General features: G+C 35.6%; 1 protein-coding gene across 1 annotated transcript in view; it reads right to left on the reverse strand.

The window, feature by feature from the left end:
- Positions 1 to 15314, reverse strand: part of LOC306864564 (ciliary neurotrophic factor receptor subunit alpha-like) — a 35766-nt gene that overhangs the window by 12166 nt on the left and 8286 nt on the right. Inside the window, exons 2-4 of the mRNA XM_079408661.1 lie at positions 7232 to 7328; positions 1738 to 1804; positions 1178 to 1338 (exon numbers count right to left, since the gene is read on the reverse strand). Coding sequence (XP_079264787.1) covers positions 1178 to 1338; positions 1738 to 1804; positions 7232 to 7328 — 325 coding nt within the window. The remainder of the gene's footprint in view (positions 1 to 1177; positions 1339 to 1737; positions 1805 to 7231; positions 7329 to 15314) is intronic.

Consider the following 15314-nt stretch of genomic DNA (forward strand, 5'->3'; position numbering starts at 1 on the left):
TCCTGACAGAGGAAGTGCCTTGAGTTAAACAGCAAGGGCGTACGACTGCACACTTTCTACATGTCCCAGGACACAAAGTGCTTCCTTTTTACTAGAACATTTCCAGCAGCATTTCAGAGGCATCGAGCAACTACGAGATTACATATACCAATATTTCAGTTGTCAATTCCTATACCAATGTCAATAAGTGTACTTCGTTAAAGCTTCTTTAAAACAAAATGATTTAAAACAGTACAAATTTAATTTGACATTAAAACACTTTTCCATAGAAGCACAAGTTTAGCATCCTCAAGCACACATATGCACTTCTTGGATGTGTGATCTGAGATTATATTTCCAATGAGTCAAGAGCATGATTCAAAGTTTATCAGATCCATTATGTTTATGTTGCTACAACACTTTCATTGGTTTAAGCCAACAATGTTCTTAAGATGACGTTTTTAATCAGAAGCAATGGAACGTAGTCGTGGTAGATGCCATATTAAATTCAAAGGTAATGAAGACAAGGCTGCGAGGGATAAACATATAGTCTGTTCAATTCGTCGCACTGTTGGGAACGAATGTCCTGCTTCCATACAACTTAAGGGCAGTCAAGAGCATTTGCACAAAAAAATGCCGACTAACACAGAAAAATCATATAGGTTTGCACTTCATTAAAAAAAAAGTATACATAAAAACATACAAAAATAATAAAAGCATGCGAAAGTAAATAAGCATTATTAAAAGCAGAAAAAAGAATACATTTTAAATAAAAGCATAAATGAAAAAATTTATATTAATATAGAAGCAGAAATCCGAGCATAAATAAATACAAGCATAAACAAAAAAAATAAATAAACAAAAGCATGCTTTAATAAGATCATAAATAAATAAAATCCTTAACTTAAATACAAATAAAAACAAAAATCAGAGAATAGTAAAACTGTTTCAGTGAAAACAATAGGCAGAGCATGGACCCCAGAAACACTCCAACAAATTATGTCTTTTTTTGGAAGCCAAGGTACAAGGTATAACACCTCTATTGGCTGGGGCCTACTTTTTATTAACACTAAATTGAATATGGCATCTACCCTAAGGCACTTTTTAAACACCTTATTCTCAAATATTTTATCAAATGAATCACATTGTGAGTCAAAATACGAAACTAGGGACTCTTGTAGCGTTGAAGCCGACTTACGGCCCAGGCGTAGTTTGATGGACTGCAGTAAAGTTCCTCGTTCATCGTGGCAGCTGTAGTTGCCTTCCATCGAGTGTGTGGTGTTCAGTAGCGTAAGCGAGCCCTTGTGTGTTTGCCATGCCGGTACTGAGCTCCCATTGAACCGCCATTCCACCGGAGACCTGCGAACCCATCCACAACTGTCAACAACAACCTTCACCTGCTTTCCTCGCTCTAATCAAAGACAGGCCCACAAAATAACCGCTATCAACGTCAACTGGACATGCGTATCGTGTTACTCATTCGTGGGTTGTGCAAATCTTGTTTTTGGCACTGGGATTCTCTTGGATACTGTCTTTATTGGCAGGAAATACACATTTATGTGAAACACAAGGCTTGCCAAAATCTGAGGCTGGGGAATCAAGCCCCCCTACCCACAGTAAATAGCCTTGATTTGTCCAAACCCTATAAGGACTGGCCCCGTGCCCCTGAAGAGGGTGGTTAAGCACACTATTATCACTCCTTACAGGAAAGCTTAGCTCTGGAGTCTAATGGAGCTTAATATAGACTGGAGAACATACCCGCCGTGAGCACCTCCGCATGTGATCGTGACCCTGGAGCCCAGTCCACCGAACTGGACGTCTGAAACTGAAAGCAGGAGACATGAGACCTGTGTTATTCCAGAAGTGACAACAGACATTTCATCAAGTGATACACTATCAACCAGCCAATAGTGTTGGGATTTCATGGGAGCACTGTAAAAATAACAAATAATTAGGGCATTTAAATGTTTATTTACTTATTTACTTACTCAATTACTAACTTACTTATCCATTCATTCATTCTAATGCCAATAACACTTTTGTACATGTAGTAATTCATAATTTGCACACAACAAGTATCAATTGAAATATCGCCCATGAGTGAAACATCATCATTCATATAAAATGCAAATGCAAAGACTGGTAGAGCAGTGCAGGACTGCGGCAAAAAAAACACCTTTTAAAATTAAAACCATAAAGTGTCAGGAAAAGTTTATTTGATTTGTTGCTGATTTGCATGTTATGTGCATATTAGTGTAGTCTGAGAAAAAAAAATCATTAATTATACAGTTTAGATATGCATATACCATAAAGATTGCCATACTGTACATGTAGGCTAACAAACATTTTGTTTAAAAAGAAACTAAATGTGCGACAAAATGCTACACAAAATTACATTCAAAAAATTAACAGCTGCGCCCTTTAAAATCCTTCATTCTGAAAGGGCCCCTTTGGTTTGGAAAGACCCTTCATTATGGCGTCCATGATTGTTCTTACTACAAAGTGCCCTTAGAAGGCAAATTTATCCCATTTGGAATGCAGTGAAAATCTGTGGTTGGTGAATTCAAAAGACAGTCAGGCCTGTTCTTGGGAAGAAGGAGTTGAAAAGTGTACCAGATATTTGTGCTGATATTTAATAGTCAGGCTGAGACTATAATGCAATGATTATTCAATGGAAGCTTGACTGTATTTCAACGACTTGAAGTTATATGCAACTTGACAAGCTCCAGTTTAAGAGTTGCTTCCTCAAAACTCCACTGCTTCATTCGTTCATCATTATAAAGCCTGCAGAGATTCTAAAGCAAGAATCAAGGTGTTTACGTTACTGTGCTTTTCTGCATAGTCAGATTTCAGTATTTATATCAGAAATTTACTGCCAAGAGTTAAACAAATAGCAGACACACACACACACACACAGAGTGGCGTCGATCCAGTGCCCAGGGTCTAACTACGCTCACGAAACGCTCGTGCTCAATGTCGGCTTTCAGGAAATATTGGCAAAAGCATATTATTTGAAATCCCACCACATTTCTCAAATTTCTTCCTCTCAGGCCAGCGAAATCACAGCCATAACACACACAGACCAGGGCTGCATGCGTTAATTGAGCAATCCATATGTGGAGCAATGAAGAACTGGGGACTTTAAACAGAGATGTTTATTGTTCCACAAAACAAAGCCATGGCTATGTTCCTAGAGTGGATTAAAATCAAATTTTCACATGATAAAACTTTGTGGTATCTGCTCTAGTTGTTCTGAATAATACCATCCTGCTTTGTCAACAAAGAAACGCTTCAAAGCCTTTTGACGAGATCCATATGCTGAAACACAAATCCAAATGCTAACAGCAACAAAATGTGAATGCTAACGTGGTCAGCTATCGTGACGTTATCAATCACAGGCATTGACGTTTTCAAAAATCTGATGAAACAGGCATTATACCAAAGACTTTAGGGACTTTGGTTAAAGTTTTCAAATTGTCACAATGCAACATCAAAATCTGTGTTTGCCATGCCGCTAATCAAATGAGAGCAGCGGCCATGTAATTGTACAATGAAACAGCTTCACAAACAATCTTTTTAACTACACATTATTCTGTGTTACAAACATTTGAGCAACAGAAGAACTGGGATAAAATAGCTTGGGTAGAAATACTGATGTCGATGGTACCAAAATAGAGTAAAATTAGCATTTTGAAAGCATTTTTACACCACTTGTATGTACTGTATATGTCATCTTGGTACGCTAGTAGGTGGCAACAAAGTATTTGTCACTGAATCATTCATTCAAGAGATTCATTCACAAACGCTGAATCAACCAAACAAGTCATTGCGAATGAGACACTGACTCATTCATTAAAATTATTAATTATTTTGTTCAAATTAATATATTTTTGTCAGAACCTCTAGTAAATTACATGTTATTTTGTTTAGACATTTTGGTCTTGAATGAAGGAGGCATTTATATAGCGCTTTTTATTGAGTATTACTGTGCACCCAAAGCGCTTTACAATCATGAGGGAGTCTCTCCTCAACCACAACCAGTCTTCTTCAGATTCGTGGGAGAATGACGATCTCAATTTTTTTTTCTATATTACTTCATTTTTAATGAGGTGCCAGACCGCGTCAGTAAGAACTTGGTCCTTTGTTCACTTCATTTTACCGCAGAATTGGTTACAAACAAGGCACAATTCGACGCAAGATTTTCAAAAAAATTGAAACTAAAAGACCATTCTGTGTTAACGATATCGGATCCGACAGTTATGCCGCACCACACAAATGTGAGTAACTGTTTTTATGACGTGATCACTATTGATTTGTCTGTTAAACAGATCGTTTGATATGTAATGAGTATTATAGTTTTTTTTTTACCTAAATCACTACCTAAGTGTCCATCTATGAAGGCTGTACGCTGTCAAACATATTCAACTATTAGCCAATCACAGCAGTGGGTGTTTACTTCAGAGTCTGCAATCCACCACGCCTATTCAAACAGAGTGTTCTGATGAGGGGGGTCAAAACAGGACATAAAATGATGTTTTGGATGTAAAAATCATGATAACATTATAAGTGGACATCTACGGAAGCGTATTGCATTCACTTGAGGAAAAAAAAATCTACTCTGTTTTTCTGAATTAACGAGTTAATTATCTCAGAATTACGAGATAATTTTTAATGAAAAAAAAAGTTTTTGCTCTGTTTTTCTGAATTAATGACTTAATTATCTCAGAATTACGAGATAATTTTTTATTAAAAAAAAAGTTTTTGCTCTGTTTTTCTGAATTAATGACTTAATTATCTCGTAATTCTGAGATAATTAAGTCATTAATTCAGAAAAACAGAGAAACTTTTTTTAATGAAACATTTTCTCGTAATTCTGAGATAATTAACTCGTTAATTCAGAAAAACAGAGCAAAAACTTTTTTTAATGAAAAATTATCTCGTAATTCTGAGATAATTAAGTCATTAATTCAGAAAAACAGAGCAAAAACTTTTTTTAATGAAAAAAGTTATCTCGTAATTCTGAGATAATTAAGTCATTAATTCAGAAAAACAGAGCAAAAACTTTTTTTAATGAAACATTTTCTCGTAATTCTGAGATAATTAACTCGTTAATTCAGAAAAACAGAGCAAAAACTTTTTTTAATGAAAAATTATCTCGTAATTCTGAGATAATTAAGTCATTAATTCAGAAAAACAGAGCAAAAACTTTTTTTAATGAAACATTTTCTCGTAATTCTGAGATAATTAACTCGTTAATTCAGAAAAACAGAGCAAAAACTTTTTTTAATGAAAAATTATCTCGTAATTCTGAGATAATTAAGTCATTAATTCAGAAAAACAGAGTAGATTTTTTTTTTCCTCAAGTGAATGCAATACGCTTCCGTAGACATCAGAGAACATTTAAAAAAACAAAAAAACAAAGGCAGTTCATGACCCCTTTAAAAAGTGCCTCCTCTGAGCCCATTGAGTCTTAACAGACCCTCTAAAGCATTGGTCTCAAACTCAATTCCTGGAGGGTCACCGCTCTGCACAGTTTAGCTCCAATCCTAATCAAACACACCTGATCAAGCTAATCAAGGTCTTCAGGATCACTAGAAACTGAGTTAGAGCTGGTTGGAGCTAAACTGTGCAGAGCTGTGACCCTCCAGGAACTGAGTTTGAGACCAATGCTTTAGAGGGTCTGTTAAGACTCAATGGGCTCAGAGGAGGCACTTTTTAAAGGGGTCATGAAGATTGAGACCACTGCTCTAAAGCATGCGGTGGGTTCATTGAGAATGAATGGGGAAAGTCACATGAGAGGAGACAATTTCTCTATCGTGCTACGATTGGTTAATGCGATAAATCCCACCTCTTGTTTCCCTGCCTCTAAATCAGACTGAATAAACAAAGTGATGGGAAGACGACACCATTTTCACCTAAAAATGTAAAACTTTCTATACGTTTTGGCCGTTCATTTACATGACAACAGCATTTTGGCATCATGAAAATGCAAATATTTGAAAACGGTTTCAAAGTGCAAGTGTTTTGAAAACAATACCGTTATGTTCTCCGTGTAAATTGGAATTATGCGTTCGGTCTATAGGTTTGTGCACAGGCATGTAGTGTTTCTTTACAAAGTGACATTGCCACCTACTGGCCTGGGTTGAATAATACAGTTTTTTTTAGTTTTGTTTTTTTGTGGATCCATGTGAACAGGAATCGTTTTGACAATGTTGTCATCTGTATGCAAAACTTTTCAAAAATGCAAATGCAATTTATTTAGTACAATCGATGTTGTGTCGATGGTGGTGATGGCGCAGTGGATAAGACACATGCCTTTGGTGTGAGAGATCCGGGTTCGAATCCACTGTGAAACACCAATGTGTCCCTGAGCAAGACACTTAACCCCTAGTTGCTCCAGAGGCGTGCGACCTCTGACATATATAGCAATTGTAAGTCCCTTTGGATAAAAGCGTCAGCTAAATGAATAAATGTAAATGTGTCAATGCACCCTTAGATATCACCACTTTGTCACTTGAAATGGCCTGAAAACATAATCTATGGGGGTTTCAGTGATCAATCATCTTGGTGACATTAAAGGTACATCTCCATTTCTGTCACTAGTGTTCGCCAAGCTTTGATGACTGAAAATAATTTGACTATTAAAATGAACAGCTGAACATCAGTTCACAAATAAGATATATTGTTTAAATTGTACAGTCTAAATTGTTACAGCCTTGAGTTTGTGTTATTAATTTGGAATTAATGTAAACTTACTTGGTTTTAATAAACAGAACCATAATTACATTGTTATTGTAAAAATACTACATTTTCTCATTTTCTCTTTTTGATTTTTTTGTAGTCCAATTACTGTATACAGTAAAATGTGGCAACATTAAGTGTAAATGGGACATGAATTTTCATATTTATTTACACATTTATACACACACACATACTAACTTGTGTTCTCAAAAGTGTGCTTTTTACCTACTTTTCCAAAGAATTAGCAATGTAGCAATACAATGGCTAAATAGTTGTTTTTTTCCCCCCTCATGGATTAAAATGAAACATGCGCATGCCAAATCTCTTTGCTATCTGGTGTAGTTGTTGGGTATATATTCATCCTGCTTTGTCCAAACAAAGACATGCTACAGAGACTTCTGACGAGTTCCATATGCTGAATGCAACTCCACATACTAGCAACAACAACATTCAAATGCTAACGTGGCTAGCTGTCCTGAAGCACTTTGGCCCAAATAAAAGCAGAATGTACCTTCATTGGTCCATATCTCTGATTGGACGTGGTCAGAGAAGAGGATGATGATTCCAGTGACTATTAGATCGCCAAGGCATGACACTAAACCGGGCATCTGTAAGGGAGAATAAAACAAGAGTTACTCAAGGGGAAGTGCCATTTTAAGAGTTAATGAGTATCATTCTGTGTAAACGGTCCACCTGCTTAGCAACCAGGTTGTGAAACAACATAACAATTAACCGCTCTAATTTGGATATAGGCAAACAAGACACCATGGAAATACGTGCATGACAGCCGGATATTTCCGTATAAAGAGCACAGAGAATCAATGATAGCTGATTTGAACAGCTCTGCTGAAGTCTGTGAAGTTGTTTTGCAAGTCCATTCACATTCATTAATTGCTGAGAACATTCTGGGTGATGACGTCAAATGAAAAAGGTCGGCTATCTGAAATACGGCCTTGGGGAGCCTTCTATCAACAGACTGTAAACATTTTAAACAAATACTGTAACTGACAGGATACATCTGTCATACGTGCGGCTGGGATTTGCCTGACAAACGGATGCTTCTAAAGCCTGAGGAAAAGCAAAGTAAATGACACATCTTCCCACTCCGAGAGCTGAAGTCACTAAACCTCACAACAAGACTCAGGAGAGTTCATTAATTCATTAACGGCGGAAAAGTATTGCCAAATTAAAGTGATAAAAGCAAAGTGAAAGTTATGACCATCTACAAAAGTTTGATTCTTCTTCTTTACTATTAGGTTCCATTAATTAGCTTTATATATTACATTAGTCAACACGAACTAACAATGAAAAATTCTTCTAAAGCATTTATTAATATTAGTTCATGTTAATTTGAACATTTATTAATGCAGTATTTCAATCAAAAGTATTAATATTATATATTGGAGCTAACATGAACAAATGATGAACAGTTGTATTTTTATTAACTAACAAAACTAACAAAGATTAACTAGATGAGTTTGTGAACAAACTTTGAAGTCGGCTTGAGAAAACCAAACCTGAAATTTTAAAGCATGTAGATAGATACAGTAGATTAGATAGATGTTGATCGAATGTTGATAACCTGATTTACCACAGTGTTAACACAAAATTAACATGTTTTAGCATGATTATAACATGACAAATGTTGCTAGCATGTTTCTAGCATGAGTAGTATTTTCTAGCATGATTAGCATGTTGCTAACTTTAATGAAAAAATCCAGCTAAAAACATCTTAAACCAAGTAAAAACAGCTGATTCAGTAAAACAACTAAACAAACAACCAAACACAAGAAAAACTGCTAAAACTCAGAAAACCAGCTGATTTTGCAAACAAACAAAAACACCAGCTAATTTAGCAAAAACAGATAAAACCAGTTAATTCAAGTATATAAAGCGCAAAATCTAGCCTAGGCTGGTCGTCTAGTCTTAGCTGGTTTAAACTTGCTTGGTCTTTTAGCAGTGAAAAAAACCCGTAAGCAGTAAGAAAAAGAAGAAGCCAACTTAAAAACAACTGTATTGCTCATTGTTAGTTAATGCTAGTTAATGCGTTAATTAATGTTACTTAATTGTACCTTATTGTAAAGTGTTAACGATACTTGTTCAAGGTGTTTTGCATTGTGAATGTGGCATTTATTATCTTACAAACGTTTAAAATGTAATCTAGCCTACATAGCTCCTTACTTTAACATTACATATTAAAAATAACTTTAATGACAGAAATATTGCACATCAATAAAAAAAAAATACAAATAAAAAAAACATACACCAGAAATAAGGATACTGACATTTAAAGCAGAAATGTTTGGTGTAAGAATTGAAATAGAGTTACATTACATATTGTTGATCAATAAGCACTTTAAAAATAATTACTTCAAATGTTTATTTTTTACTTCAGAGCATCACCTTCCATATTTTGCTTCAAATCACATTCCCAGATAGCACAGGTACGTCTGCAAGATGTCTGTTAAAGATCTCTTGATCTGGAAGCATCTGCTGTCTACAAACGTCTGACAGATGTCTTTAAGATGTCAGTTTTACATACATTTGAAATCATAAACATCTTAAAGACATCTAATAGACGTCTATTTTACATTTAAAAGGAAACGTCCTATAGACGTATTGCAGATGAGCAAACACCCTAAAAAATACGTCTTGCAGATGAAAATGCAGACGTCAAATAGATGTCTCCGAGATGTATGTGTGCTATCAGGGTTGTCTCAATGACTCACACATATTGACGCATCAACTGCTGTCAGTTTGGTCAAGTGGTGAGCTAAAACCACAATGTGTGGTGATTTACACAATCAAAACAAAGGACAACTTTGATATTTTTTTGTAAAGAAAACCATTTTTAAGACGGAGTTTTACTCTACCCTTTAGTCGTTAAGACCTAGGTTTTGTCCTCTCATTATCAGTAACACACGCTGTATGGAGAAACTCCTTGTGCATTTATCCACGTACAGAGACACTGCTCGAGTTTCGCTCAGGAGTTTGTCAGCATTCCTGGCAGCTGTAACCCATAACTGAGCAGCCTGATTGTAGAAGATCGTGTAGCAATCAAGAGACACATATAGTTATCAATACCCCAAGGTAAATCAGATTTCAGAGGGGAAAGTAAACCTACAGCGCAGTGAAAACATGCTTGATTTTTATTTCCATATGGTTGACTTCTCAAAACCCCAGGCTGGAGTTGTTACCCGTCTGTTTTTATGCTACTTTATAGCAGGGATGCACCAGTCTGCTATGTTTTTCACTCACTATTAATCTAAAACACAGGCTAATAATCCCATAACGCGAACTGTGACTTTAATCTCACAGTATGTGCACTAAATCCTGTGCACGGGTGCCAAACCCGAGGGCAGCGGTGGTTATTTGACGTAGTTTATTATCTGGATGGCCTCCATGTTCTCCACTCTCAAGAGACTGTCAAATTCAGCAGCGAGGTGCAGCTTCTGCGCGTTATCATCAAGCGTTCGCTAGAGGCATGTGTTTTTCTGTTGGTCTGATAAAAGTCATTGACCTTAAATCCACTGTATGATTATTAATACTGTGGTTGGACAGTGGGAAGCGGTTGTTTTAGTGATCAATTTTGGTCAGTAATAATGGTAACTATTTTAATGTTGGTATTGGTAAACAATTGTGTAAATCTGTACAGTTTTGTCTGCTTCAAGCTAAATATATTGCCTAAAATCAAAATGTCAAAATGTACAGTCTAAAAAATAGGCACTGTTTAGTACGTTGAAACCTTGCACTGGACAAAAATGATATACTAATTAAACAAACTATAATATTACAAAGTCTAAAATATATAAGAATAATAATAAAAAAAAGTATAATATACACTGTAAAAATGCTGGGTAAATATTGGACAGAACACATGCTGGGTTGTTATCTAAACAACCCAATCTCTGGGTTCGTCCATATTTACCCAGCATGTTTTAGAGTGTATATGTATTATTATTGTATATGTGTATATATATATATATATATATATATATATATATATATATATATATATATATATATATATATATATATATATATATATATATATATATATATATATATATATATATATATATATATATACACACACACACCCATCCATACATACATACACACACACATGCATATATAGTAGGATTAATAAATTAAATATTTCATTATTTATTATTTTTTATTATATACATAAACTCAGACATGTCACATATATAAAGTGTATATATAAAGTGTAAAAATGCTATTATTTGTAACTGATACTAAATTTCTAAATTTGACAAATAAAAACAGATATTACACTGCAGACAGGATACGTCCGTAAATCTTCTGCAACAAAATAGATGCACCTGCGGTTCTTTATAACAGAGCCAAAAGGGGCAGAGTTATAATTCCAGTTCATCAGCCCCCTCCCAACCGAATGCTTCGACTTTTCCTTAACCACAAAAATGCATCTCCACACAAGCCCTCTCCCTTCCACAAGTCAAACCCACAGCGTGAAAAACCCAGAGCTAAACGCTGACCACAAGCCAGTGGTAAATTATATATCAGGGCCTTATCCTTATATATTATTTAGTCTGTTGCCTGTTTTTTGTTCAGGACGGCTGGCTCGAACGCTACAGAACGATGGCGTATCTGGTGAAGATAAACATAGAGCTGTTAATCCACGTTAAAAACAGCCCCTCTGTACCCATAACATTTCCAACAATACAGCCAGTGTGGCACTGCTATATTACGATCATAGGTTTATTAGTCTTTAAATAAAGAAATATAACATTTGCTACTGGAAAAGTGTGAGAAATTACTGTTGTGAAAAAACCTTAGGTTATAAACATATTCTAAAATACCTTGTATTTAATCCCCTTATAATTAGTTTTGCATCATATAAATATTTTAGAAAACATTAGTCATGCATATAACCATTGTCTTTCAGTTACAATACATATTACGCTAGAATAATGATAGTATCTACTATAAATATCCTGCAGCAAAACGTCTGTGAAAGACCATCATTCAGTTTCACATTTTGTTTATACGGCATTACAAGACCATATTACACAGCGGTACCAAATGTTCCTAAAATTGCCATTTATGAAAATTTAATGGTTTTGGAGAATTTTTCCAACCGCAGGTTTTCATATATGAATATTCAGCGCCAAAACAAACACATACACACACAAACGCACATATGCCAACCAGATGTTGAGTTTGCATATTCAAGTGAAAATTTATGATTGTAACGCAAGGGTAAAAAACTGAGGATTAATGGCAACTAGCAGGTTCTGGAAGACAAACACACATAAGAATAGCCTTCCCAAAAACTGACTCATCAGAATAGCCACATGTACAAATGTACCCCAACCTCTACTCATCAGAATCAGGTTCACATCACAACACCAATCCAGCTATGAGCCTGCACTGACACTGTGGCTCTGTGCCAAAACCTAGAGAACTGCCTTGCTTTCTACTACCAACCTAGACTGCTGCTCCTCAGACAGCATCCTATAGGTGCTGTTATTGTTAATTAAAACTATACAAAAAAATGTTAACTGAAAAACGTGAAAAATGGGGGAAAACAGCCAATATGCAACAGTAATATGCATGCTAATAACAACTGAGAATTCGTCCCTAAACTAAAGTCTTACCAAAATAAGTTTAAGATAAATAAAACGATACATACATAAATGGCAAAGGCACATAAAATTACAAAAAATTACTGTCAGCATGTTGCTATGTTAACGACATGATTCTTCTTTATCCATAAAAAAAAAAAAATACAAAAATTGTCCAAATTAAGGTTGTTTAGAAGGCACAATATGGTAGCCCCTTACGAAACAAAAATATATGGGAATATTCTGCAAAATATAATGTGATATTACATAATACATTTCCATATATTGGAAACTAGTGTTTATATTTTTTCAATATACAGCAATATATGCATTGACAATATATGGCTTTACATTGATTCATACAAATATATTCAGAAATTAAGAAATAAATATTCATTGTTTGATTGAGTGTATATTGCACATAGATGTCCCCATATAAATGTGAATATAAACAAACTCCATTTTGAATTGTGCCAAATTAAATCTCCTAATAAAAATTTAAATCCCATTTTGACTTGTTTACAAGTTATGCTGTGGATTTTCACATTACTACATTTTTTGTCATCTTATGTATAACTATTGTGCTAACATTGTGTATATTTCTACTGTTGCACAAAATATACAGACCACCGTCAGACCACCGACTAGCAAGTCTTATTAATTTAGTGTGCTTTCTTAAAACACTTCCCTAAAGGTCAAAAGCAGTCTCCGGTGCTTAGTCACTAATCATTTTGCAGGAAAGACAAAGGACCAGAAGAGAAAATGAGAGGTGAAGGAGGGTCGGAGGAGCTTGGGGGAAGCAAGTTGCCTCAAAGCAGGAAAGACAGCCAAGAAAGTGCGAAGGAATGTTCAAGTCTCGCCAACATTTTCTTTCCACTGAATTCCAGCATTTGCTCCGTGTGGTTGCAACACTTGCCAATAGTGAGGCCAAATCTTAAAGTGCTGTGATAACAAGAGATAAAACTCCTTCGAAAGTCTTTTCTGATATAATATCATTTTCAGTGTCAGTCGAGCTGCAACAGTTGTATCTCCATCTGCTTCACAAGCTTATCAGCTATTGATGTTTGTATATGGAAAATTGAAAAGGCATTGTTAAAAAAGGCGTAAAGGTAAAGACATCCTGTGGCCTTGTTGCACGCTTTAAAAAGAACAATACCTTCCTGAAACGCCTTGGTCGACTCCAAGTGCACTTTTTGGCAAGCATACACAGTTCGCAGCATCTTCTGTTTGTAGAGCCGGGAAACAAGTTCACTCATTTCTGAGGCTGTTTGTCTTTCTTTCCAGCACTAATTATTAGGATCCATTCACAGCCATGCAAGTCTGAGCAGAGATCGCAAAGATGACTCATGAAGTAACATGCAGTCTTTTTATGAGGGAAAATGCAGAGAGGACGGCTGAAAATAGACAGTGTTCCCTCTTTGGTGCATTCCAACTCATGCAACACGCCTGAATGGAAAACTGTCAACCTGACAAATGGAAATGCTCACGTGAGGAATGCGATGCATATTTGCCCTCGTTTTCATGCATTCTTCTTTGAAAGTTTTTTTTCCCACCCCACATGCACTCCACTGTGAAAATTTTAAATAAATATTCAGTGCGAGCGACATTTCTCTAGATTATCCCTTTACAAAGGGTGGTAGGACAGAACAATCACACTGTGACGTTGGGTAGACGGCATTGATGGTGCATTGGACAAAACTGGCATTTAAATTAATCTCCTGTGCTTAATGAGCCTGGTGAACAGGAAAATAAAATGTGTTTGAAAACTTGAGCTGGCAGCATCTCAGTTTGGTAACAGCTGCTGGGTGGAAGCTGAAAATAGCATAACGGAAAACAAATGTAGTTGTTCTTAATGACATTAAAGCAAATATATTGTTTTTGCGAATAAAGAAAAACTTGATATCACAACTGTTTAGAAAGTTAAGGCTAAGACTATAAATATTTCTAATTCTGACTGGAATCTGGAATAACTAATTAAAGCATGTTTTTAATTAATGCATTAAAATTAATTTGGATATTTTTAGAGCATAATTCAAAAATGTACACTAACACACACACACAGGATGCCCTTTTTGCACAAGTTGATAAGAATATGATTCTTCAGGGTGATGATTAAAAGTCTATAACATACTTTGGTTAAAATTTCTCAATAGTAGTGTAAAAAACACCTTTTTAAATCTGTCAAAATCAGCTCTGTTTTTAGCAAGCTATTTTTGCCCATGTTGCTTTAAATGCTAATGAGCTCTGCTCGCCCCGCCCCTCTGTTCCGTGGAATGACGAGCAGACTGTAAACTTCAGCCGCGACTAACTAACTAGCACATTATTAGGAAAGGTGATTTGCAAAGATTCATAAAAAAACCCTTATACTCACTTCTTCTGTAGGTAAGGCTGGATCACGAATGATTCGTGCGAACATAGATGCATTTAGGCAGATTGGGGATCGGCACATTCACTTCAAAGCGAAAGTAATGTTAATCCTCTGCATCTTCAGTGGCTCAGATGTCGGGAGTCATATATTCATTTCCTTATTTTCCATTGGCCCATTGCTATCAACTACTATATTAGTTGGCAGATTAATTAGTTCTTATTAATACATTATTATTATTATTATTAGAACACTCCTTCCTCGTAACTCTAATGCAGGGGCTCGTGTTTTCACTTGTGAATAGCTAAACGATGTCTGAACATATTGTCAGTGCATTGTTGTTATCAAAGCTTAGCTTCTTGAAATATAGATCAGAGAAGCCAAAGAAAATACATAAACAAATAAATGAAATACATAAAAACAAACATATCTTTAATGTCTCGCTAATGTAGTTTAGCCACAGCCTTCTTAAAAGCCGTTTAGCTACATTTTGGTTGATTTCCTACTCGTGTCCTACTTCTAAGTCCGAGATGATTGGATGCGTTTTCCCAGAGTTGCCTGCGGTGCAGGGCCACTGCAGGTCTTCGGGAAAAGAAAGAGAGCGCTTCAAGCATATCTTC

Source organism: Barbus barbus, assembly GCF_936440315.1.
Source record: "Barbus barbus genome assembly, chromosome: 45".
In the NCBI taxonomy this organism is placed as follows: Eukaryota; Metazoa; Chordata; class Actinopteri; order Cypriniformes; family Cyprinidae; genus Barbus; species Barbus barbus.